Genomic DNA, 22,097 nt, shown 5'->3' on the forward strand with positions numbered 1-22,097 from the left:
CGTAGACATGCAAGGTTTTAGCTATTTAGTTGGTCTAATAAAAGGTATCGCATCTACCCAAAGAACCTTACTTTCAGGTTTGGTCAACACTACAGTTAGAAATATGATTGTAGGTATGTGAGGGCATGCCCACACTAATTTTAAATAAGCTAGCTTGGCTGGAGTAATAAAGACATGGCAATGCAAATTTAGCAGAGGCTGCTTATCTGCATATATAACCATGATCTCTAATGGACTTATACAGTCTCTTGCCTTATGCTTGCTGCCCAGGTTTAGTATGGGTATACCTACCTGTAACGTAATCACATTTAGTTACAGTCATACAGTCATAGACTTATTTTTGCACTACCTTTGACATTTTATACTCACCTGAGAAATTGCCTCGGCACATGAGGTTTTCCTTGTGTGCTAGTTGCAGTGTAAGAATAGTTTTAGAGTAGGGGCAGCAAGCAGTTTAATCTGTTTCACAGAGCCCACCAACAAATTGTGCCCCACCCGGTGCTTCTTCCCACAAAGGTGGAAGTGAGGTGCCCATGTGTACCCTGCCCCTCCAAACCTACCCTATTGCGCCTTGCTCCCACTCTTGTGGGCAGAAGGGCTGGCCTGGCCAGCAGTAGCAGCTTTGCCACCTCTGCAGCTGCTGGGGACCCCTGCTTGGCTAGCCCTGCCTCCAGGTCGCTCTGGGGAGCAGGTAGGAAACAGGCAGGGATGGAGCTGCAGCTAAATAGGAGCATGAAGCATGGGGCTGGGGCTGGTGACAGCGTGGAGCCTGTGCCCTGGGGGGTGGCAGCAGTACAGAGTTTGGCTGGGTAGGGTGTGAGGGATTGTGGTGGGGTGTGGGGACCTCCATCACACTTCCCCATGGCGTGCAGCCCCAGCAGGCAGGCAGTGGCAGTGGCGGCAGCAGCAGCAGCAGAAGGCAGGGGCGCTCAGGGCACTCTGGCCAGCGCTGCACATTGTGGTGAGGGGCACAGCCTCCAACACGCAGTCTGTATTGCCAGCACTCCCCACCACATACATGTAGCCCCTGCACTTGCATGGCATGGGAGGGAAACCCCACAGGCTGGAGCTGGCTGCCTTCCCCACCAGAGCTGTGCAGCATGGGAGGGAAGCTCTGGGCACCTTCCCCTGGGGGGTAGGGAAGGCAGCTGGCTCCAGCGAATGGGGCTTCCCTCCCATGCTTGGCAAGTGCAGGGAGCATTGGTGATAGAGACAGGCCTGCAGAGACTCTGCTGCTTGCTGTGAAGTGCAGTCCTGGATGCAGCTGTGCCCCGCTGGGCACCAGCACCTGGGCTGGGCATGAGTACCCTGAGTGTCCCTGACTGCTGCTGCTCCTGCACCATTGGTGGAGTGTGGCGAGGGGGGGCCACACTCTCCAACCCTCAAACCCTACAAACACCACATACCCACACCCCTTCACAACCGCCACACCCTACCATATACATACACCCGTTCCCCCAACACCCCATTATACACACCCCCATCACACCCAACCATACACATATACAATATACAAGACTAAGAATTTATTTTGAGTTATTATGCTGTCACCACTGTGTATACACTATGCAAACACAAATCATGACAAAAAATTTTTTGTAATAAAATAAAAATAGATTATAGTAGGTGTTTGACTTTTAGTGTATGATATGGTTTGTTTTTTTGGTTCTAAGATGGCAACCCCACCCTTCCAAAAGGAACATTTCTGGGGGGCAAGGGGAGGGACTTCCCATGGCAAAGGTCAGGGGTTAGGGGTTGGGACTTCCAGTTCCAAGATGGCATCCAGGGGACAGGGCAGCTGTCAAGGAGTGGGGCTACCGCTGTGGCCCTGGACAGCTCACCAAAACTCGTTAAGCAGCCCTCTATCTGAAATAATTGCCTGCCCCATTTTAGAGCATGACTGTCTGTAAAATTAGGGAGGGAGCAGTGTATTGGTTCATGTTCTGAAGACATTCCCTGCTATCATAAAGACTTAATTTTTAAACCACAACTAAAATGAAAGCTTAGGTTCCATAGACAGTAGGTCTACCAGAGAAGCGCTGACGTCACCACCTGTACAGTATTAACTATCTAACTCCCAGCTTTTCTGTGCTATTCTTCTAGGGGGAGTCCCTCATCTGGGGTGACCTTCCTGCTATCACCCTCTATAGTAATTTTTATTTGAGGGGGTATTTGTAAGTAGAGTGGTATTGGGCTGGGCCAAAGCTAAATGTTTTAAGGTAGCAATCCTAATTCTTTTGATGCTTGTAACAAGCTCTGTAATTTGGGAAGGATAAGCTTCCTTTCTTATAAAAATAGAGGTTGAGTCTGCACTTGAAATGTAAAGTGGAACTCAGTCTTAACCATGGAATTATGTTTGGTGCTTCCACAATAACACATATAGATACACTCTTAAAAAATTCACTTTTTAGAAATGGAAATTATAGGTCAATAGTAGAGTTCTTTTAGTTGTCTTTGAAGAGTGGGAATTACAGCAATTCTGGTGATACAATCTTTCTCAAGAAGTGAAAATGACTTATCTGTACAGTAATTGCCATTCTTTAAAGACACCTGATAAGAAACTCTTCTAGCAAACAATCTCTGCCCTCACTGGGGAAGCACTGTATGTTTTTTAACTAGTGACAGAGGCAGTAAAATTCCTGGAAAGAATTCAGCAGTCCAACACCACAACAGCCTCTCACTGGCGTACGGAGGCTGGTTCCGAATTCTGACCTATTTTTTTCCTAGTTTGGGAATTAAGAACCAACTTGTCTAGGCCAGTAAGAGACTGTAGTGTTTTTTCTAATATGTAATATATTTGTCTGATGTTTTCCATGAGAGTTAGTGTGGGAGGAGAGCACCTTTTAGACATTCTCAACCTTTTTTGTACCAGGACCCATTTGTAAACATCAATGGCCAATCCTGACCTGCTGCCCCCTGCCCCCTGGCTGCAGACCCCAGTGTATGGGGCCGGGGGTGGGTGTGTGGTGCAGGAGGGGCTCCGAACAGCCCCTCACAGGCTGGAACTCCTCCCTGTAAGGGAAAAGCCACAGTTTCCCACGTTTTTCTCCATTAAAGGAGAATCCGTTTTTAAATTTTGTTTGCAGCCCTTTCATATATTCAACCCACGGGTTGAGAAATGCTGCTTTAGAGCACCTAGAACTGTTCTCATCTCCAGAACATTGAATATACTATAGTTACTGAATTCCACAGGCATTGATACCTCTGTAAACTCTGCATCTGGGTAAGATGCACCTCTTGTCACTGTAATCTGATGAAGCAGGCTGTAGGGGTGCACCAATATAGATTTTTTGGGTCAGTACCATACCAGTAGTGTATTAACCATCTATATTGGCTGATACCAGTCTGATTGCTGATACGCAGCCCAGCAGCTTGGAGAGTAGCATCCAGCTGGTAAGTCCGTTGGTAGAAGGGGCAAGGTGGGAAGGGGATGCACGGGCAGATCGAGGCCACTGTATTGAGGGAGGAAGTGGGGCTGGGGTTGGTGCTGGGGCTGGGGCTGCACAGCTGGGGTAGGGTGTGGGATGGAGCTGCTCTTCTGGAGGGGTGGGTAGAGGGGGAGTGGTTATTGCCACTGCGCACACCCCTGGAGGAAGCATGGGGTGCATGTGCCCCCTGGATCTGTGTGTGGGGCGAGGGGGGCTGGAGGCTGTGCTGGCCTCTTCCCAGCGGGGGGGTGTTGGGTCAGGGCTGTGCTTAGGCAAGCAGTGGTGCTAGGGGGGTGGGGCGCAGGTTGCTACAGCGTGAGCTACAGTGAATTTTGGGTCAGCTGCAGTCCCTCTCCCAGCACCACAGTCGCCCGCTCTTGGCCCTGAGCTTGCAGCAGGGACCTGCCCTTGCCCTATGCACAGATCCAGGGAGCACATGCCCCCATGCCTCCTCTGGGGGTGCATGCAGTGGCAGGAGCTGCCCACCCTCCGGACAAGCCGCCCATGGCTGTCCCCTGCCCCGCCACACCCTGGCTGGGCAGTGCCTGCTCCTGTCCCAGCCCCACTTCCTCCCTCACTGTGGGAGCCTCAATCTGTGTCCCCCATGCCTCTTCCCCTCCCCCACATCCCTTTCCATCCACATCCCTTTCGCCCCAAAAGACTTACCGGCTGAATGCTGCTCTCTAAGCTGCCAGGGCTGCATTCCTGGCCACCTGCATACTGTGCTGTGGTTGCATGGATGCATGCAGCATTTATTGGTGATGATATTAGCTACATCAGCCAAAAAAACCTGATTGCTGATAATGTCAATTTTCCTTTTATTGGTGCCAGTATGATATGGACCAGTGTATTGGTGCACCTCAACTAGACTGTCGCCTACAAACGTGTATACAAGTCTGAATGAGTTAGTCTCTAAGATGACATGCGCTGCCTTCTGCTTTTACTTTGAATGGGAAACTTTCACAAGTCCATTCTTAACTGATTATTTTTCTTGGGTTGTCTGGTGGCAAGAAGACTTACAAATGCTTTACCATCAGTGTTTCAAGTAACAAAGGTCTTGGTGCAAGTACTGGAAACTCAGAAGCCCCAAAAACCCAATAGCTTCATGCTGGTCCAGTGACCAGAGAAGCTAAATGTTGCTCACAGAAGTCAGTGATATGTGTTTGCATTGAACTCACTAGATTCAAAGAATGTCTGCATGTAGTGGATAATCCAAATGCATGTGCAATCGCAGGGCTTTGTCATTTTCTACTAACCTGAGAAACTGCCTCAGCATGTGGGGTTTTTTCCTTCATTCCTGTGCTTCAGTTTATTAACAGAAGTAAGAGGATTACTCGCCAGTTTCTTTTGTAAGCTGTTTGAAAGAGGCTCTTTGTGAATTTCAACCTGTAAAACTTGCAAGCACTGGTGCAAACCATGGTAAATGCATCTATAACAGTCAAATTTTATTGACACTCTGGAGTCTTGCATGTGTGCAAAAGACAAAGTGTATGAAGTAAAAAATCATCACTAAATGCAGTGCAAGAACAGTCTGGTGGCAGATAGCCCTTTTCACCTCAGCCTGCTAACAGAAGTACCAAAGAGTACTTCAGAAACAAAGTCTACATCAAACACAGAAGTACCAGGTCAGTCTGCAGAGATCATGTTCTGTTTTAGAGCTGAACAAGTAAGAAAGACAAAAAAACTGATACTAACCACTTTGAACTTCTGAGAAAATTCAGGTACAAAATAACTAACTGATTAGGGAAAGGCTTTAGCTTTGCTTACAAGAATAGCCAGAGGGAGCTCTCCAGTCAATAGTAGTAGCATAGGAACTGGCAACTGGAGGCCCTTATAGCTGCAGTAGTGATCTATGCCACTGTCCTGCATAACTTTTGTTCTCTGGGTGGTTTACGACAGTAAGCTCCCAGTGTAATTGAGTTTATTTTAAAGACAGCATTACTAACCATTAAATTCTTAAGCCACAAATTGTATGTGCATGTCTGCCTATATAAAATCTGTAAATCTTTGTTGCTGAGGTCAAGGTTATTCCACTGAGGAAAGAAATGTCATGTCTACATTTCCTTGTGGACAGTATTGCTCTCTTACCAAGTCCTTCTAGGTCATTTACTCAGCTTGTCTAGTATCCTCTTCTGTGTAATAGGTGTGAGACTGCAGAGCAGAAGCAAAAGGTACCTCTGGGAACACTGAAGAAGGACTCTAAATCACAGGAGGAAAAGCAGAAACAGTTGACAGAGAAGATCCGTCAGCAGCAGGAGAAGTTGGAGGCTTTGCAGGTGAATCTAGAGCTGTGATTCTCAACCTTTTTAGACCGAAGATACCCCTCGGAAAATGCCGTCTCTGAGATTGTACTTATTCTTTGACTAGGGAAAAATCATAAAGCAGATCTCGTGTTGCAGAGAACTCAAGATCACAACAGATCAGAATGTTTTTGACACTATGGATTCCTATTTGAAATCTTTAGGTTTATCTTGTGAATCATGTGTAGGTGTTTGTACACATAATGGTGCTAATATTGTATGGCACCTTTAAAAGGATTTCATAGTATCCCAGAGTGCTCTGGGGCCCTGGCTGAGAATCACTGATCTGATCAAAATTGGATGGGGGGGAGGTCAAAAGGACCTCTTTCTGGTCAAAAACAGACACTGGGTAGCTGTCGATCTTGGTGTGCTCTGACATAGCTATATTAGGGTTAGTTATATTAGTAAAGAAGGTGTATCTGGGTAGCTCAGACCACATCGTATCTTTTTAATCCAGTCATTCCTATGTGCCTTTTTTTTAAGATGAGGTGATGAGCCACTTGTCTGCATGAACCAACAGAATCCCCTTATGTGCTGCTGATCATACTTTGCAGTGCTAATATATAACAATAAAGTCTAAGCACAGTCTTTATACAGACTAGGGGTATCATATTTGATTGCCCCTTCTGGACCTGGATGCAGCCATTGCAGTCCCCCACCCCTCCCCTGGGAATTCAGTGACAGGCCCTGCCCCCTATTTTCTAGCTTCTGTGCCAGCCTCATGGTCTGGGCTAAGAGGCTCTGATGCCTCTGGTAGACCTATGTAACAGCTGGATCTATATCACGGCATACAACTTGTATAACTGTTACAGTAAAGCTATAAAATCTGCATGATTGTGTAGCTATGCAAGCCACTGAAGCTTTAACTCTTTCATGCATGTTCAAACTTTGGATGGTTTCACTAACTTGTGTTGCTACAGTATCATGCGCAGCTAGCAAAAGGGATTTGGAGCTGATTTTGCAGCCTTATCGGAGTAAACCTGTCCCTCACCATGGATTAGCCATGGGGCCTTGGTACCCTGTCTCTTGCTGATTGGCAGAAAGGAGTGAAACCACATGATGCCCAGCCCTCAGCCAGTCAATCAGTGGCTGGGTTGTGGGGGGTGGTGACTGCCATCTTAGCTGGTCCCTTCCTACTGGTGACTCCACTCCCAAACCTCTCACTAGCTGAAAGGTTGGATCACAGTGACCATAAGGACCCAGACTGGCTCCTGCTGGGGAGTAAGCATTTTATTTTTAGTAAGGTTTTTTTTTTTTATTTCACAAATTTTGCAGATAATGCCCAACTTTATGGTTCCTACAAAATTACAACTTTAGTAGGTCCCTAATCATGTAGATATAACAGTTACAGCATAAGAGCTGGTGCTTATGCTCAAGCCAGAGCTCCCTCGCCATTTTAAAGTGATTAAAAATACAAGTTTATCCATACCCACTTAACAGCTTTGAAAATGACCTGTCAAACTGTTTTTACTGTAGAAAACTACTCCAATACGGTCCCAAGCTGATCTAAAGAAACTGCCTTTGGAGGTAACCACACGGCCTGTGGTGGAAGTAAGTACCAAAACTCCAGTGCTGCTACTGTCCTGTATTCTGCTGTGGCATCCTGAACAATTCTGCAAGCAGCATTTGACTCTTTCATTCTTCTCCACTGTGTGTTGTCTTCTTCCAGAACTCACAATCACTGAACAGACCTCAGCGCCCACGATCTCCACCTTTACCTGATGTCATTAAAAATGCTCCCAGCAGACCACCAGTGCCACATCCTTCCCCCAGATCTGTGAGTCAGCTGAGAAAGGGTCCTCTGGCTCGGCCAGCCATCAGCACCCCCAGGCTGGCAAGTGTGCTGTCCAGGGAGGAAGCCAGTACTTCCAGAACACAACAGCATATAGTGGCTGCTGGGAAGCCAAACAACGTAACTGTTCGATCTCCTGCCAAACCTCTCCCGGTGGGGAGGGCATCTTCTGTGCCTCCACAGAACTCCAAGAGCCAACGTGAGACACCCAGCCCTAAAACTTCCAAGATGGCAGCAGTGAAGAAACCTGTTTCCCTCAAAGCTTCTCAGGTGAGATGATTCTGTTGCAGGATGGAAAATGAACAACCCTATCCCTTAGCCTGGCCAAACCCTATAATTCATCCAGAATGGGTAAGCAACCCCTGGCATGGGTGCCTGGGCATGCGAAGGCATTTTGCTTGGTGCACACACCTCAGGGTGGATAGCAGGGAAGGGGCCGTGGCTGTGCTGGCACAAGAAGGATTGAGCCCCTTGCAGCTCCCCCACTGTCCACCCCCTGACACACCAACATCTTACAAGTCAAGGTTGTGGGTGTTTTTGGCACTCTGAAAATGTTGCCAATGCCCTGATCTAGAATCTTGTTCACCTGTTTGATAGAAGCCCCCCGACCTTGCTACTGGGTGGGAACACCACTTTTAGAGTGTATCTTGTTCTCTTGATTTCTTGTGAAATGCCAGCATTTATTTTTACCCTAGAGGGACAGAAACATTGTAGTAAGCGTATGGCAAAGAAAAACACAGAGTATGTATACAGGCTAGATTCAGAAAGGGATTTGAGTTTGCTAGTTGCATCTTATTCATGATGTATGCATCATTCTCATGTTTGATGATTACTTCAGTTGCTGCTTAAATGTTTTTGTGCATTTGAAGACCTGTGTATAGGTCTGTGTGTGTGAAGACACAGCACTGGGGACTCAACAAATAGCTCTTCCAATATGGTAGAAAGATAAGATACTGCACAAGAAGTTAATCTATGCACAAGAAGTTAATCTAAAAAAAATGTAGAGTCAATGGAAGGAAGTGTGAGTCACTAAAAGGATATATCAAGGAATAATAAGAATTTACAGGGATAAAATCAGGGAAGCAAAGATAAAAAAAGATTTTATCTCTAAAATTAAGACTAAGGTTGAAATTCAGTAACATGGCATGAGCATTACAAGGCACTGGATTGGGCTAATTTCTTAGTGTATTCACAGGGCATGGACATGTGTACATTTTAAGCCCTTTCAAAGGAGCAGCAGCTGTTCTTATTCTTACATGTTAATGACCCAAGTATGATTTGAAAGCAGTAAAGTCTTTCCAGTTTTAACACTACTTCAACCCTGGGTTAGAATTGGAGAAGTTTTGCTACTTTTGAGTCATTCTCAGGTCATTCGCACACAACAATTAGAATGTAATAGCTCCTGCCCTTTTGAAGCTTCCCTTTTTTGATAGGGCTACAAATGTAAGTGTGGACAAAATATGACCCATGGGCTGATTCCAGCCTGCCAAGTGATTCCATCTGGCTGGCAATGCGACCCTTGGTCTCTCCTGGTCCAGGCACAGGGGGTAGTGCAGTCCCTGTACATGCAACCAGTCCCAGCGCCCCTGGGTGCGGAGGTGCTACCTGGCACAGCCTGCCCTACCCCTATGTGGCCCTTGGACATGCTGGGAGCTGTAGTACATGGGGCGAGGGCTGTGCAATATCTAGACTCGGCTTCCTGGCAGCTGCTGCTGCTGCACAGGAACAGGTGCATGCCCTGCTGCCCAGACACCTTGAGCCCATCTGCCACCACTGGGGGTGCTGGATGGAGCAGACAGGCAAGGTCTCCAAGCACAGGGCACACTTGTTTGGGCGGATGAGATGAAGCCAGAGGCAGGTGGGGGAGCGGGATGGGCAGGTGGGGCAGGGGCCAAGATCACGAGGCTGCTCCCAGCAAGACCCTGGGATGGGCACTGCTTCTGTAGGCAGAGATGTGCAGGTGTGCATTGTGACTCTGCCCTGGGCCTCGGCCTCACGTTATCACTGCCATGTGATCCAGCCCCTGCTTGCAGACCTGGTGTCCATCACAGGGACGTGCAGGGAGTGGATCACATTTGTGCCTCAGCCCTGCACTATCACTGCCTCACAGTCCTTGCCCCTCCCCCAACCTGTCCTGCTCCTGGATGCCACTCCCTGCCCACCTGCAGCCCCAACCCATCTGCCCAACTGAGTGCACCCTGCCTGTTCCATCTAGCTAGGATAAATTGACAAGTCCCTGGACCACTCCCCTTCCATCATGCTATGGAAGTAGCTGTGACAGGGGGCCGAAGCTGGGTCAGTACCCCCCACCCCTGGCTCTCGAGAGCTCAGAAAAACTCCTTAAGTGGCCCTCCAGCCCAAATAACTGCCCCTCCATGGTCAATACCCAGCCAGCTTTTCTATGTCATGATCCTCAAAAAATTCAGTGTTCCCACCCATTTGTCCCAATACTATTCTGCCCTAATATTAGCTTGTTTTTAAGTAATCTTTCAGTTTGTGGTGCACTTAAGTTTTATGTTTTATTTTCTGCTGGCTGCTTTAAGCAGAAATTCTGTGGGAGATACAGGCTGCTTTTCTCTAAGTTTGATTTAGCCATGTATAGATTTTTTTCCCCATCTTGACATGACTGCCTACAATTGTGTTTATAAGGAAAATCATTATATCTAAAATAGCACATGCATCATTTCACTTCTAATGTGGATGTCTCCCTGGAGGAGTCTCTAAATGTAGCAGTTGCTTTTTTGCCAGTTAACAGTTTGAGAAATATCTAAAGCTTCTGTCTTCGGTGTTACAGCTATAAAGGGACTGAACATTTCAGAATCATTTGAAATAGCATTTTAACAGAGAAAGAGGCACAGAACTGCAGCACAGATGAATAAAACAGGAATATTTTGCCCCAGGCTCTAAGGAATATTTATTTGATACTTTTAATGCAGTTGGCTTTCCTAAAAAAATACTCCCATGTGATTGTTTTTTCAAAGAAGGTGGGAATTCAAATAAAAAGCTTAAAATAAATAATGAGCATGCATAAGCTTGGCCATTTGAACTATGGGTGAATTTTTGTCCTTGCCAATGTACAAGCCAAGGTTGTGGGGCAGTAGGGGCAGATCCCTGTGGGGTGGTGCAGTGGTGTGATCTCACATCCAGGGCGGTGCAGTGGTGTGATCTCACACCTCTTTCTGCTGCATAGCACAGTGAGTTCCTTCCCCCCCACCCAGGTCAGCAAAGGTTACCTTCAGGAACAGGCACAGGAAGGCAGGACCCACCTGCTGCTATTGCTGTCCCTGGCAAAGCCTGGCATCCTGCACAGCCAGTTCCCACAGCTGGAGCCCCTGGGAAGATGAGGAAGGGAGCAGGGGTCCATTGCAGTTCCCAGCTGAGCCAAGCATCCTATGCAGTCATTCCCTGCTGTTGGAGCCTCTGAGAGTAGGCACAGGAAGGGGAGTACATGTGACTGTTGTCCCCTGCTGACATGGGCATTGTGGTAGCTCCAGGGCCACTCCTGCCCTGCTCTGGTGGGGCTGGGGGGGTGGCTGCAGGGGGTGTTGAACTTTGTTGGGTACAGCAGAGGTTCCCAACATTGGGCTGTGGCCTGGTACTGGGCCGTGAAGGGTTGCGGCTGCTGGGTCATGGCAACTCAGACCCCTGTCTGTCTGCCCGGGTGAGCAGCTTCCACCACCAGCAGTCATGTGGGGTTAAAGCTGGGCGGCGGGGCAGCCCCAGGAGGGAGGCAACCAGTTCTGTGCACCCTGCCCTACTCCTGCTAGTCAGCAGTATAAAAAAGGTTGGGAACCACTGGGGTGCAGTATAGTGGTGAGTGCTTCCACTTCCTACACCCCCTCTTTGCCTGCTCCCCCTCTCTCTTCACCAATGTCTCCTGTGAACCTGGGACTCCAGCTGTGCTTTGTCTCATCATTCCCTCCCTCCACCCCCTGACATGGTGGAATTGTGGTGCCAGTTGTATCTGCCACATGCCCATTTTAAAATCCTGGATCAGCCTATGCAGGTTACTGTGTGAATGCCACTTAACTCCAGAAGAGATATAGTTTCTCAAACAGGCAAACTTATTTTGTATTCCCATCAACTTGTATGTCTTCTTGCATTTTGTGCTGGCTGCTATGAATCCTGACCCAATGGCATATAGGTGATCCCAATCAATGTATGGAGACCCAGGATGAACATCTGTCTCTCTCTCTCTCTTTTTTTTTAATTCCACTTCCAAGTGCAGATGTTGAAATTTTAGGCAGGATAATACACGACATCACCAAATCTAGATTCCTTTTTTAATCTGGTCCCAGAACCCCCAGTGGAAAGCATCACAGTCAGATTTTCAAAGGTAATCAATGCCTAGCTATTCATTGCTTTCTGCAAGTGCTTTTAGTTGCTAAGCCTTATTGAAAACTGCCACTTTGAATTGCTTGCTTGCTAACAGCACTCCTCAGATTTAGCCAGAACTCATTTGTTCCTAGCAGGCCTCCAGTGTCCGGAAAAGGGCATTCAACACCACAGAGGAGGGGCGTGAGGAGGAAGTGGAGCAGAAAAAGGAGAAGACAAAACGAGGGAAGTTTGTGGTGGTAAAAGAAGAGAAGAAGGACTCCAGTGAGGTTGTGGTGGAGGTAAGGATTGTAGTAAATTCATTCTGACAAAAGGTAGCTGGTGAATGTTCATGGTTTACTTCCTGGAAGATGGCGAATATTGAGTCCTCTCTTTTTGCAGCTCACAGATAGTGCAGGGGAAGAGGAGCTAACAGATCTGAAACAAGTACAGAAAGGTAAGAACTAAACTGTTGAACTTTGTCTCTTGTTCCCCTTTGTTTCTACTCCAAAAGACAGTAAAAGTGACAGAGAACACTTGATATGGCAAGCAATCACTCAGACTTCAATGATTAAACCTGAAATTACAATGTTTATACCAGAAGTGACTATGCTTTGCTTAACAGTGGGAACTGAAGGTAATTAAATTAGTTGTTGCTGAGGCTGTTTTGATTACATTGAAGGATGGCATGGTAGGATCCCTAATCTCTGGACTGCACTTCTGTTTTAAAAACCGTTAAAAAGTAAGAATAGTTTTGTATTTAAGTGCATAACTCTATGAACATTCTCAGTTGAAAATATGCTGTAATAAAGACACAACAGGTTTGAGTGAGGTGAAATTTCTTCAGTTATTGCCAGGCTGTCCTATCCCTGAGAAGATTATGGGTTAACCCAGGGGCAGCCAAAGATTTTGGGTGGAGGGCCACTTAACAAGGTTTGAGCTTTCTAGGGCTGCCTGGTTAGCCCTGCCCCTTAATAGTTGCTCCACTCCCTGATCTCCATCTTGGGAAGTGGTGATCAGCACTGGTGAGCCCACATCTGGAGTACTGTGTTCAGTTTTGGCTCCCCCCCCCCCACTACAGTAAGGATGTGGACAAATTGGAGAGATTCCAGCAGAGGGAAACAAAAATGGTGAGGGGCCCGTGGAACCTGAATTGTGAGGAAAGACTGAGGGAATTGGGTGTATTTGGTCCAGAGAAGAGGGGACTTAATAGCAGCTTTCAACTACCTGAAGTGGGGTTCAAAGAAGAATGGAGCTAGACTGTTTTCAGCGGTGGCAGATGACAAAACAAGGAGCAACGGTCTCAAGTTGCAGCAAGGGAAGTTTAGGTTAGATATTAGGAAGAATTTGCTCACTGGGAGGGTAATAAAACACTGAAACATGTTACCCAGAGAGGTGGTGGACTCTCCATCCTTGGAGGTTTTCAAAACCCAGCTAGACAAAGCTTTGTTTGGGATGATCTAGTTGGTCCTGCTTTGAGCAGGGGGTTGGACTAGGTGACCTCCTGAGGTCCCTTCCAACCCTAATTTTCTATGATTCTAAATCCCACCCCTGACCTTTGCCACTGGAAGTCCCTTCCCTTGGCCCCTGGAAATACTCCTTTTGGGAGGGGGGTTGCCAATTTAGAACCAGAAAAAAAAAACAAATTATACAATAAAAGTGAAACACCTACTATAACATATTTTAATTTTATTACAAAAGATATTTTGTCATGATTTGTGTTTGTGTACCGTATATAGAGGTGATTGCATAATAACTCAAAAATACATTCTTAGTCTTGTATATTGTATACAGTGGGATGGGGGGGGTGTGTGTGTGTGGATATGGTAGGGCCGGGGGGGAAGGGGTGTCTGTGTGGGTGGGGGGGGTGTGGTGGGTTGTGGGACGGGGGTTTTTGAGGGGGTGTGGCTGTGTTGGGAGGACATAGGATATGTTGGTAGGGTGTGTATATGTGGGAAATTGTGGAGCAGGTGTGGGTGTGTGGCATTTATGGGGTGTGAGGGTGGGGAGAGTGTGGGAAACCCCTCCCACATTCCCCCATACCTCAGCAGCAGTGTGGGGAGTGCTCAGGGTGCTTGTGTCCAGCGCAGGCACTGGTGCCTGGGGGCATACTACTCCAGCCAGATCACGACTAAGAGAAGCCCAGCCTGGATTTGGGGTTTTTAATTGGAGAATTTGAAAATTTGCAAACCAGGATCCCTGCTCATAGCACTTAGTGGTCTTTGGTTTTGGATTTGTTTCCAATACATTACTGAGGCAGTGAAGCTTCTACCCTTTAAACTTTTTAAAGGCTGTGCAAAATGATATTCTGGCATTTGTGCATGTTCATACCCTATTCACTTTCATACTTATTCTCTCTCAGATAAAGGGCTTCATGTGGAGGTGCGTGTAAACAAAGAGTGGTTCACAGGCCGTGTCACAGCTGTAGAGATGACCAAGCATGCGGTACGCTGGAAGGTGAAATTTGATTACGTACCTACAGATGTTACACCAAGAGATCGCTGGTAACTACCCACTGTCTTTGGTTGCAGGGGTTTGGGAGAAGCTTCCAGGAAAGTGCTGGGAGAGAGGGAGGAGGCACCTTATTTTTATTTTCACAGAGGCTGAGGAAAGGAATATTCCATTTTTACATTGAGGAAGGTGCAGGCACCAGGTGTTTGGTGAAAGTTGTTTTGTAGTTATACAGGAATTTGGGCAAATTTGCTAGATCATTTTGAAAGAATTTGTGTGTAATCAGGGAGTCACTTCAGGTGATGGCAGCGAACAAGGGGTCTGGCAGCGGGTATTGTTGGGCTTATGTCCAATCTGGAAACAAGTATGTGACTTTCTTTTGACCCCTTTAGGGTAGAGAAAGGCAGTGAGGATGTACGGTTGATGAAGCCTCCTTCCCCAGAATACCAGAGTCCAGACACTCAACAGGAAGAGGAAGAAGTGGTTGCAGCTGAGCCTTCTACCTCAGACTGTGTCCGAATTGAGCCAGACACCACTGGGCCCAGCAGCAGTCAAGAAACAGTGGATTTGCTAGTCCAGATCCTCCGGTATGTTGTTTTGGTACTTATTAGCAGTTATGATTTCTAATTACTTCAGTTGACAAACAAAACTTTAAATTCAGTCTCTGGCTTTCTGTTTTCTCTTGCATAGGAATTGTTTGCGGTACTTCTTGCCTCCAAATTTTCCCATCTCCAAGAAGGAGTTAAGTTCCATGAGTTCAGAAGAGTTGATGGCATTTCCTCTGGTGAGATCAGTGCTCTTCTTTAAAACTAAATTTCAAGTGGTTGCCTATACATATTATAAGCCAGGGACGAGTATACAGTTCACATGTGAGATCAGATTCTTTAGAAACAGTGGTGTCTGTGAAGAACACATCTGCACCTTGTGAGCCCTTCAACTACCATAGACGGTAGTAAAAAGGTTGGAGCAGTACCTGTTAGGGCTGTGACACTGACCCTTCCAGTGTTTGCATCTCCTTAGATCTGTAAGAGGTTTGTTGCTATTTATTTTAATTCCTTATGTACAGTTGTTAGTTAACATACCCATTGGTGACAAAGCTATTTCTCCTTCAAATGGTTGTTTACACACATTCTTACCTAAGCCCCTGAATCTTTTTCTTGGAGACCTGTTCTTACCTTAGCAGTGCCCATGCAGCTTATTTGTATCTGCAGTTCTTTGAGAGGTTCACACACATCTACATCCTGTTGTCCTTTTTATCTCCTTATAACCTTCTTCTCTAAAACTGTATTTGAGAGGAAACAGCAGCAGGGTGTGTCTGTTTTGTCTTTTGTCCCTTCTGTGTGGGAGAAGGGGCCAAAGCATCCTTTACAGGTTAAGGTTAAAAAAAAAGTCTCTTGTCAGAAGTTTCAGAGGCAGAGCCCACCCACATGGGCAAATGTATATGGGAATAATGCATCTCAAAGACTTTATTACTAGTAAGTAACTTTTCACTAGAAACAAGGTAACACAGAGCTCCTGTCCTTTCTCTAGACTCCTCCTTTATGGAGTAACACTCCCCCCCCAATATTCTAACTTGACTAAGCATATAAAGCTTACAAAATTTCTGAATCTGCTGTGCCTACTAACACATCCACTGCTTTCTTGCCATAGAAGGATATAAGGTTAGTCAGGCATGACTTGCTTTTGGTGAATCCACACTGGCTGTTTCTGATCACCTTGTTTTCCTCTAGGTACTTCACAATACCATATTTACTTGGATATAAGATAACCCCCCTCCCCCACTAATTAGTTTTTATGTATAGAAACTTGATAAATTCGTTAAAATTTTCAAGGTACAGAATATAAGTATTGGAGGGTAGTTTTGAATCCCCACGCCCCTCCCTGCCCCAGTCACTGCTACAGCAGGGAAGCCACTGGCTGGGGTGGGGAGGATCAGGGGCCAGCCTAGCCCTCTGCCCTACCCACTTCTTCTCCCTGTAGTGTTCCTGTTCCCACTGCCACCTGCACCCCCAGCTCCCCACAGCCTCTGCTTCTTCCCCTCTCCACTCCTCAGTTTCTGCCCCTTTGCCACTCCCCAGCTCCCCAGTCTCTGCCTTTTACTCCCCAGACTCCCCAGTCTTTGGCTCTTCACTGCCTCTCTCCCCACTTACTATCAGGCACTGCTCACCTCTGTCGTGGAGCACAGCACATGGAAGCTCAGTCCTTGCCTCGGGATGCAGCAGTTTTGGCACTGTTGATTGGCTGGGTAAGGGAAGGAGTTTTCATGTGCTCCAGAACTGGGAGAGACCCTAGCCCAAGCTAGAGCTGAGCTGCATCTGACAGGAGTGGGGAGGGGAAGGGGGTGCAGAAGTTGCAAAGGGGAAGTGAAAGGGAGGCAGAAGGTTTCTGTGGGTCTGACTGGCCTGGGCCCAGGGCCAGAGTCAGAGCTGCAGTGCCACCAGTTTCTTCCTCGTCCCGCCCCTTCATATGCAATTCTAAGACGCGGTGCTTTTTTCCTCTTACTAATTGGGGTGGAGGGCTTGTCTTGTATTCAAGCAAATATGTAGATTTAGGGACTTGCTCTGTGATGTTTCCAGGTACGAGCTCAAACTGACAGGTCTCTAATTCCCCAGATTCTCCTTCATTATCTTAGAGGAGTTTTGTATTTGCCCATTTCCAATAATCCAAGACCTCATCAAACCTCCATGAGCTCTCAAAGAAGATAGCTGATGGCTCTAATATTATATCAGTCAATTCCTTCAGAACCCTAGGTTGCAGCCCACATGGCCCCATCAACTTGAAAACATCTAGCTCAGGTGTGGGCAGTTATTTGGACTGGAGGGCCACTTTGGGAATTTTGATGAGCTGCTGCTGGTGGGAGGGGGGAGCATTTGAGCCTATCTGCCCCAGGCCCATCTGCCCCTCACCCATTGCCAGCAGACCCCAAGCATGTGAGCGGGGTCTCTAGGTCGATCAGCCTGGGATCGCCATGGGCAGGGCACACTTAGCTGTGTGGAAGAGGTGGGACCATGGACAGGCAGGGAGCAGGATGGGCATAGGTGGAGAGAGAAAATATTATTTGGTGGGGCTGAGTACATGCATGCACACACACACATGGGGGGTGGCGGGCGGAGGAGCAGATCGAGGCCTCCCCAAAGTGAGGGACAGGGACTAGGGTGAATAGGGCCTTGGGGTAGGTTGTGAGATTTGTGCGTGAGACAGAGACAGGCTGCCACTGTGGGCTGGGGCTTTGTGCCCTCCCTCCATTGCCTTGGGAGCCGCATGCAACACCATGCGCCTGCTGCTGCTGGGTGGGCAGGGGATGCAGCATAGCCCGGCAGTGGTGGGAACATGGCGTTGCACAGCTCCTGCAACAGTGGGCAGCCCACCTCTGCCCAACGCAAAAATGTGAGGGGCACATGCCTCCCATACCTCCCCTGGGGTGTGTGCAGCAGTGAGAGCCCCCCCTGCACTCCTAGATGAGTCACTCGGGCTCCTAACCATCCCATGACCTGCTGGGCTCCATTCATCCCTGCCCCTGCCTCACTCCCTCATTGTGGGGGCCTTGATCTGGCAACCCTGCCATTTGCCCTTTCCCCTTCACAGACTTACCTGCCATGCTGGGCAGCGGCATGTGGAGCACTGGACTGCAATCCTGGCTGCATACAGGCTGTGGCTACATGTCTGAGTCTGTGTCTGTCCTTCCCCCCTGCTGCAGCTGCCTGGAGCCCATGCCTGGGCTGCCTTGCAGCTCTTTGTGCCACCACCATTGCCCTGTGTTTGGGGGGGCTAAGCCCCATTAGCCCTGGCCTTCTGCTGCTTGTGGGGATTGGGTGGGTGCAGCTGGGGCCAGGATTCCAGGACAGTGACAGCATGGGGCTGGGGCAAATGCATGATCTGCTCCTTGCATTTCCCTGCAGTGGGCACTGGTTCCACTGGCAGTGTCTGTGCCCGGCCCCTGTCTATGGAGTCAGCACCCCTTGTAGGAACATGGGGGGTGCAGATTGCCCCACTGCATACTGTCACCTTTCCATGATCCTGGCCCCGCCTGCCCATCTTGCTCCCAGATGCTGCACCCTGCCCACCCATGGCCCTATCCCATCCACCTAGCCGAGTGTGCCCTGTCCCAGACCAGTCTCCATGGAGACCCCACCCATCTGCCTTTTCCATCTGGCACCCCGGTGGTGGGTGTGGGTTAGACAGGCTGGGGTGCCCAGGCAGTGGAGCTGGGTCCAGCAGCAAAGACAATGGCAGTGGCAGCCAGGCAGAGTGAGCCACTGCCATGGGGGCTGCTGGGAAGCCAAGTCCAGCTGCCCCCCTGCCTCAATAGCAGGACTTTCTCTCTGAACTGTCCCCCATGCCTGGGCCACGCAGGACCAAGAGACCCACTGTGGGCCACATAGAATCCCTTGGCAGGCCGAATCCAGCCCACAGGCCGCATTTTGCCCACCCCGATCTAACTTGTCTAAGTAATCCCTACTCTTACTCTAGGCTATTTGACTCCTTCCCTGCCTTTGCTACCAATTGCACTTGTCATCTGGTAACTTGCCCCTGTTCGTGAAGACTGAAGTAAAACATGCATTAAATACATAAGCTTTCTCTTCATTATCTGTAGCTAGATTGCCTTCTGTTTTCCATAAGGCACCTATGGTTTCTTTGGTTTGCCTCTTACTCTCAGTGTACTTGTAGAATCCTTTATCCTTTTATTTCCTTTGCCTTCCTGATGCCTGTGCAATACTTTATACTCTTCCCTAGCAATCATGCCAAGTTTCCACTTGTTGTTTCTTTTTGAGCTTCAGATCATTGAAGAGATTGGCATCTAATCAGGTTGGTTTTCTGTTGCACTTCCCATTCTTCTGTTGCATCAGGATAGTTTGTCCTACACCCTTAAAAGGTCCTCTTGAAAGTACAACCAGCTCTCCTGTTAGACTTGCTCTTCTGAGTATCTTGCCCTCCAGTCCCCTGAGTTAGTCTGCTTTTCTGAAGTCCACTGTCTTTATTTCTCTGCTCTCTTCCTTCTCTCTATTTTTTGGTCACTGTCACCCAAGTTACTTTCCACCTTCATATTCCAAATCAAGTCTTCACTATTTGTGAGTAGCAAGCTGAGAAGAACTTGCCCCATAGTTAGCTTCTCTATCTTATGTAACAAAAAGTTCTCTCTAACACACTCCAAAAAATTGCTGGACTGATTGTGCATTGTGTTTCCTGCTCACCAGGTGTCCCAGTAATTAAAGGCCCCCATGAGAACCAGGTCTTGCAATTTAGGACCTTCAGTCAGTTGTTTAAAGAAGTTTTCCTCCAGCTGTTCCTCCTGGTTTGATGGCCTGTAGCAGATGCCCACCTTGACACCTCCCCCCACTTACCCTCTGACCTTTACCCAGCAACTTTCAACAGGCCTACCTCCTGCTTTGCACTGCATCTCAGAACATAAATACAGCTCCTTTGTATATAGGACAACACAGCCTCCTTTTTCTTCTGCCTATCCTTCCTGAACAAGTTATACCCATCCATGCTTGTTCTTTAGTCATGTGAACTATCTGACCATATCTTTGTAATCCCAATTACTTTATAATTCCTCAACTGTACTAGGACCACCAGTTCTTCTTATTTATTCCCCATGCTTTTTGCATTAGCATACACATAAGTATTATAAACAGTAATTTGTGAGTGTGGTTTACTTCAGGTATCTAACTGATGGTCCTATATTTTGACTGTCCTGTCTGAATTAGACTGTTCTCAGTGGTGGCAAATGACAGAACAAGGAGCGGTAGTGGTAGTCTTAAGTTGCAGCAAGGGAAGTTTAGGTTAAATATTCGGCAAACTGTCTCACTAGGAAGGTAGTAAAGCACTGCAAGAGGTTACCCAGAGAGGTTGTGGAATCCCCATCCTTGGAAGATTTTAAGACCTGGCTAGACAAAGCCCTGGCTGGGATAATATAGTTGGAGATGGTACTACTTTGAACAGGGGGTTGGACTAGATGGCCTCCTGAGTTCTTTTTCAACCCTAATTTTCTGTGATTCTCACCGAGAACTTTGCTAAGGCTTCTGCTATTGCTTCACTTTTTATCCAGGTCCCCATGTTCTTTACTTACCTCTGGGCTTTGTCTCCATCTTCTGGTGAACCTAATTTAAAGCTCTCCTTATTAGTTTAGCAAACCTGTACATGAAGACTGTCATCTTTTTCTTTGTTAAGTGAACCCTGTCTTCCTCAGTAGTCCTTCTTGGAACACCACCCTGTAGTCAAGGAACCAAAAGCTAAACTGGCAACACATCCATCTGTGCAACCATGTGTTGATCTCCTGGGTGTGTCTGTGTTCCTAACCAGACCTTTACCCTTGACCTGGAGGATCGGTAAGACTATCACCCTTGTCCCCTTCATTCTTGTACCCAGAGCCATATAGTCACTTTTGGTCTGCTCAGGGTTACCCCTAGCAGTGTCATTAGTATCTACGTGGATGAGCAGCAGGGGATGGAAGTCAGAGGGCCAGATGAGTCTCGGCAAGCTTTTCATGATGTTTCACATGTGGGGTCCTGACAGGTGGCAGACCTCATGAGCCAACAGGTCTGACCAGCAAATGGGATACCTTCATTACCTGCAGGAAGGGAGTAACCAACCAGCATCCATCCCTGCTTCTTGGCACCATTGGTCTGGATCAGGGGTGGGCAATTATTTCAGCTGGCGAGCTGCTTAATGAGTTTTGGTCAATTGTCAAGGGCTGCAAGGGTAGCCCCACCTGTGACAGGTGCTCTGCCCTGCTGGTCATCATCTTGGGACCAGAAGTTCCACCCCTAAACCCTGACCCTTGCCACCAGAAGTCCCTCTCCTTGCCTCCTGGAAGTACTCCTTTTGGAAGGGAGAGGGTGGTTATCTTGGAACCAGAAAAAAACCAAATCGTATGGTAAAAGTCAAACACCTCCTATACATATCTTAATTTTATTACAAAAATATTTTTGTCATGATTTGTGTTTGCATACTGTATATAGAGGTGATTGCATAATAACTCAAAAATAAAGTTTTACTCTTGTAAATTGTGGTTTGGGGATGTTGGTATGGTTGGGGGTAGGGGTGTTTGGTGAGGTGTGGGAGGATTGTGAGGAGAGGTGTGGCTGTGTGTGTGCTGGGGCAGTAGGATATGTTGGGGGGTGTATGTGTGGGGGATGGGAACAGGGTGTGGCTGTGTGGGGCTTGTGGGGTGTGAGGGAGGGTTGGGAGGTGTGGGGAGCTCTTACACACTGCCCCATGATGCACAGCACTGGATGCTGACAGCAGCGGCAAGAACAGGCAGCGGGTGCTCATGACCTACACAGGTGCTTCTGCCCAGCAGCGCATGGTTCTGACCAGTGCTGCACGCAGTGGCAAGGAGCACAGCCAGGCCAGTCCATGTCTATTGCATGGGGCTCCTCATGGCACATGTGCAGCTCCTGGCACTGGCATGCCACTAGGGGAAGCCCCACCTGGTGGAGTCAGTCAGCTGCCTTCTCTGCTCGATGCTGTACGTGTCCCTGAACTCTGCCAGAAGTGGAGGGGAGTTCTGCCCCCTGCTTCCTGGCAGAGTCTGGGGACCTTTACAGCAGCAAGTGACAAAGGCACCTGGCTCTATTGCGTGGGGCTTCCCCTGGTGATGTGCGAGTGCCGGGGGCTACAGGTGCACTGCAGGGAGCCCCACATGATAAAGGCGGGCTAGCCTGGCTGTGTTCCTCGCCACCACATGCAGTGCTGGCTGGAGCCATGAGCCGTCTGGGCGGCAGTGTCTGTGCGGGCCCCGAGCACCCGCTGCCTGTTGCTGCTGTGCCATGGCAGGATGGTTTGGAGAGTCCCCACATCCCCCCACCT

At 48.1% G+C, this 22,097-nt stretch overlaps 1 protein-coding gene across 4 annotated transcripts in view; it reads left to right on the forward strand.

Annotated features, from left to right (window-relative positions):
* The window catches only part of MORC2 (MORC family CW-type zinc finger 2), a 111,179-nt gene that overhangs the window by 74,570 nt on the left and 14,512 nt on the right, over nt 1-22,097 (forward strand). For 3 of the 4 annotated variants that reach the window (XM_090064013.1, XM_090064015.1, XM_090064016.1), the window contains 8 exons: nt 5,572-5,704; nt 7,205-7,279; nt 7,398-7,790; nt 11,990-12,136; nt 12,237-12,291; nt 14,197-14,338; nt 14,678-14,872; nt 14,976-15,069. In XM_090064013.1, the coding sequence (XP_089920139.1) occupies nt 5,572-5,704; nt 7,205-7,279; nt 7,398-7,790; nt 11,990-12,136; nt 12,237-12,291; nt 14,197-14,338; nt 14,678-14,872; nt 14,976-15,069 (1,234 nt within the window). The remainder of the gene's footprint in view (nt 1-5,571; nt 5,705-7,204; nt 7,280-7,397; nt 7,791-11,989; nt 12,137-12,236; nt 12,292-14,196; nt 14,339-14,677; nt 14,873-14,975; nt 15,070-22,097) is intronic. The other variant, XM_090064014.1, reaches the window with a different exon arrangement.

This window comes from Crocodylus siamensis, chromosome 9 (genome assembly GCF_052110815.1).
Source record: "Crocodylus siamensis isolate JL-2025a chromosome 9, ASM5211081v1, whole genome shotgun sequence".
Classification (NCBI taxonomy): domain Eukaryota; kingdom Metazoa; phylum Chordata; order Crocodylia; family Crocodylidae; genus Crocodylus; species Crocodylus siamensis.